General features: G+C 46.7%; 1 protein-coding gene across 1 annotated transcript; it reads left to right on the top strand.

Annotated features, from left to right (window-relative positions):
- Positions 1–668: 668 nt before the first annotated feature.
- On the top strand, positions 669–3,252 carry NKAP (NFKB activating protein; the record flags this gene model as incomplete). Its single annotated transcript, XM_008943723.1, has 7 exons — positions 669–749; positions 1,132–1,205; positions 1,427–1,546; positions 1,949–1,994; positions 2,401–2,516; positions 2,689–2,764; positions 3,103–3,252. Coding segments are annotated over 7 exons (663 nt in total), but the record flags the coding sequence as incomplete, so codon positions are not given.
- Positions 3,253–3,750: the final 498 nt, after the last annotated feature.

The following is a 3,750-nucleotide window of genomic DNA, read 5'->3' on the forward strand; positions in this document are numbered from 1 at the left end:
GCCGCGGGGCCGTGTTTAGGCCCGTTTGTGTGAAGATGGCCGAGGGGCGTTTGTCCGGTTGCCGGGTTAGTGAAAACCCGCCTCGGTTTACCCTCGCGGGTCGGTTATTACCGACTTCGGTTAGTCTCGCTTGCTATGTAAATGAGCACCCACGGCCCTTGGGGGGGGGGCAGCTCTTTTTGGTCTTGAATTGGGTCAATGGTTGTGGTCATATTCCACACACATACACCTGCCCCCGTCTTGACCTTCCTCCAGTTACTGCGGATTTTCTCTGCCTCTGACATTCTGCTGCCAACTCCCCATCACTTAGCACCTTTTGAGCAGGATGTTCCCTCTTCCCCCATCTTTTTGAGCCCCTCCTCAAAGGCCTAGTTAACTTCACAGTTCACTGAAAAAGCAAATTCTTCCATATTTCTTAGCTCCTTCTGACTGCCAGATCCATGGTAACTCTTTTACTTCATTGTTTTGCTCATTGGGATATTTCATTACCTGCTTCTACCAGAACCACCTGCAGGTCCCCTGCAGTGTGTGGAGGTTTGCTTCAGCCCCCCACTTCTTTCTTCTTGCTGCAGCTGCTTTAGGGGACCAGGACCGGTCGCAGCAGACTTAAAACATGGGTGTGCTGGGTGCCACGTGCCCAGTGTCAGTGAGACTGTTTTCCATTACAGGAGGCTCAATGAGAGAGAAAGAATTGGAGAACTGGGGGCACCTGAAGTCTGGGGACTGTCACCAAAGGTTCCTGACCCCGAGTAAGGCATATTCTTTCTTCTCTTTTTCTGATATTGACTGCATGTCAGTTTAATTTACAGAAACATCCCATCCATGCACTAGCCCTTTTGACACAATTCATGTTGAGTCAGTTCTTTTCTAAATCAACATGAGTATCACTTTTTATTTCTTCCCCAGAAAAAATCATTTCCAACCCACCAATTAAGCCCGGTATGATTTATTGTAGATGAGGTGACCTTTGTGGTGTGGTTCTGAAAGCAGCTCCTGTGCTGCCAGGCAGCTGTTTAATCTTCACTCAGTTGCAAGTACTGACCCAAAATCTGCGAGTGTGCGTTTGGTCGTAGGAGGCCTCAAATACTACAAAACAGATTTGAAATAGCCAAATTCTACTTTTTTCTTCAGTTCCGATGAGCATACACCGGTAGAAGATGAAGAGGCAAAATCTAAGAGCAGTTCTTCAGATTCCAGCTCGGAAGGTATCTTGTTTTGCTTACACAGCTTGTTTTGAAAACGGGAAGGGACTGAAGTCCAGAGTCTGCTGCTGTGGCTTGCAGGAGGGTCGCTGACTCTGGGAGGTGGGAGCGAGTGTGGTGGGCTCCATTTCAAAGGAGGACATTGCTTTGAGAAGATGGAGAAGGACATGTGGGGCTAGATGATCTTTGTCTGCTCTCTAATGTTATCTTTTAAAACTTCCTAGAGGAAAAAAAGAAAAAGAAGAAGAAAAGGAAGAAGAAAAAGCGAAAGGCATCCAAGAGAAAGCGCAGAAAACATTCTGAGGACAGTGACAGCGAGTCGGAGTCTGAGCAGAGCTCCAGTGGTAAGAACAGAGGGGTTTGGCTACTGTGCGTGGTGAGGGAGGTGGTCTCCTGCTCCTCTGAACACAAAGCAATGCTTCTGGCCTCCATTGCACGCTCACAGCGTTCTGAAATGCCCGAGCTGCAGAACCAGCTTTCCTTGTCTCTCACTGTCTTGCTGGGCTTGCCCTCAGGAAATGGGATTCCTGAATTTAGCACCTGTTAGGCATCTCACGCCAGGGAGTGTTCAGTATGTTCTCATATCAAACAGCTCTGCTGATACTCCCTCAGCACTATTTGGTACCTAAGCAAATGGTGTGGGAGAAGCTGTGTGCTGGTGGAGGCAGTTAGTTATTCACAGTGCAGTAACCAGTTATAGCTAATGATCTCTTCCTCATAAAGTATACATGCTTTATTTTTTTCAGATGAAGATAAAAAGAAAAGCAAGAAGAAGAAAAAGAAGAACAGAAAGTAAGTTTCTGGGTTATTGTGTGTGATTCTACCTGCTTTGGGCTGGAGGGCAGCACCACTTTCTCAGCAGGTAGTGAGGAAGGCTGAGCACTTTTGTGATCAGGGATATAAATGCTGTCAAATAATCGTAGTTTGATGGATTTTCTTTAAATCTTCAGAATTATGTAGCATAGAGGAGTCGCTGCAAACACAGGGAGCCACTTTCTAACGCTGTGTGAAAGGCATGACAGCATCTTTGCTTTGCTGTAAGGTGTTTTCTGTGAAACAACCACCACCTATACACAGACAGATGTCTTCCCATAGGTGGAAGTTGCCTTGAGAAACTAGTGACATGTGTGTGATTCCAAACACTTTCTTTCACCTTAAATTTTTGTAAATGGAGTGTCTGTTTTTGACTTTATCACAGGAAAAAGTATAAGAAAAAGAAAAATAAGAAGAGCAGGAAGGAATCCAGTGATTCGAGTAGTGAAGATTCTGATGATGAAGCATTTCAAGGGGACGATCTCTGGATTGAGAGATCAAGTAGGTTCACCTGACCTTGAACTTGGATGGAAACTTCTTGATGTCCTTCTTGTGAATTGTTTGTGATTCCTTTTGTGAATCAGCAAAGAGGTGTCGCTGACTCATGTAACTGTTCTGATAAAAGAGAGCAATAGGCACAAGATTCATCTTCTTCATTATTTGATTGTTGCAGAAAATACAGAAGCTGATAGCCTGATTGGACCAGAAGCTCCCAAAACTCACGCATCTCAGGATGACAGACCTTTGAAGTGAGTAGCCACTCTGAGGGTACTTGGATCAAATCAGACCTGAAGATTACTCTTCAAAAGGCTAGGACTCCTTTATTCTAATGCTGTGCAGTGTTGTGACTTGGAGTCACAACAGGAGTGCCTGCACTGCTGTTTGAGGAGGATGGGTTCAGCTGGCAGGCTGTAACATGTTGTTGGTAGTGTTGGTGAGATGGAGGGAACGGGCTCTTGGGTGGGGAAGAGTAAAAGTGCTTAAAAATGCAGCTGTAGCCGGGGGTGAACGGGGGCACTGGGTGTTTGGCTCAGGCTTGCTCTGTGTGAGACTGACTGAAATCAGCACCTTGGTGGTTGTTTTGAAGCTATGGACACGCCCTCTTGCCCGGAGAAGGTGCAGCAATGGCAGAGTACGTGAAAGCAGGAAAACGGATCCCCCGGAGAGGAGAAATCGGCCTGACCAGCGAGGAGATTGCATCCTTTGAGAGCTCTGGCTATGTCATGAGTGGCAGCAGGTATGACTTTGATGGTAGTGGCTCAGTTAAATTCTCAAGAGCTCCTTGCTCTGTTGGCCAGCTAGAAGACTGCTTCCAAGCTCTAGATGAAAGCATGGAAGAGAAAGTGCTCTGTGTGCTTGCAATACTCTACGCTAACTCCCTATTGCTATAGATAGATGTTGAGTTTTTTAAGGACACTTTCTCCTCAAGAGCAAAAATTCTTTCTGGGTAGTATACTTCTAATGCTCTTGTATTTCAAATGAGGAGGTGCTAGTGTCGGGTGGCTCAGAGGTGGCGTGTCTGGACAGCAGTGATGTGTTGGCTCTTCAGTAGGAGACAAATCCAAGCGCAAGGGTTTGGCTGCACATCTTTCTCTGAGTCCAACAGGAATTTCATTTAAATTTTAGTGAGCCAGCCCGTGACCCCCTGGGGGTAAGTGAGGCTCCTGGCTGACTGCCTGGGACCAGACCCCCTCAGAAGTCAGCTTCCTGCTCTGCCAGGCTCCTCCCTGGGCAG

Source organism: Merops nubicus, unplaced genomic scaffold (assembly GCF_000691845.1).
Source record: "Merops nubicus isolate BGI_N331 unplaced genomic scaffold, ASM69184v1 scaffold42560, whole genome shotgun sequence".
NCBI lineage: Eukaryota > Metazoa > Chordata > Aves > Coraciiformes > Meropidae > Merops > Merops nubicus.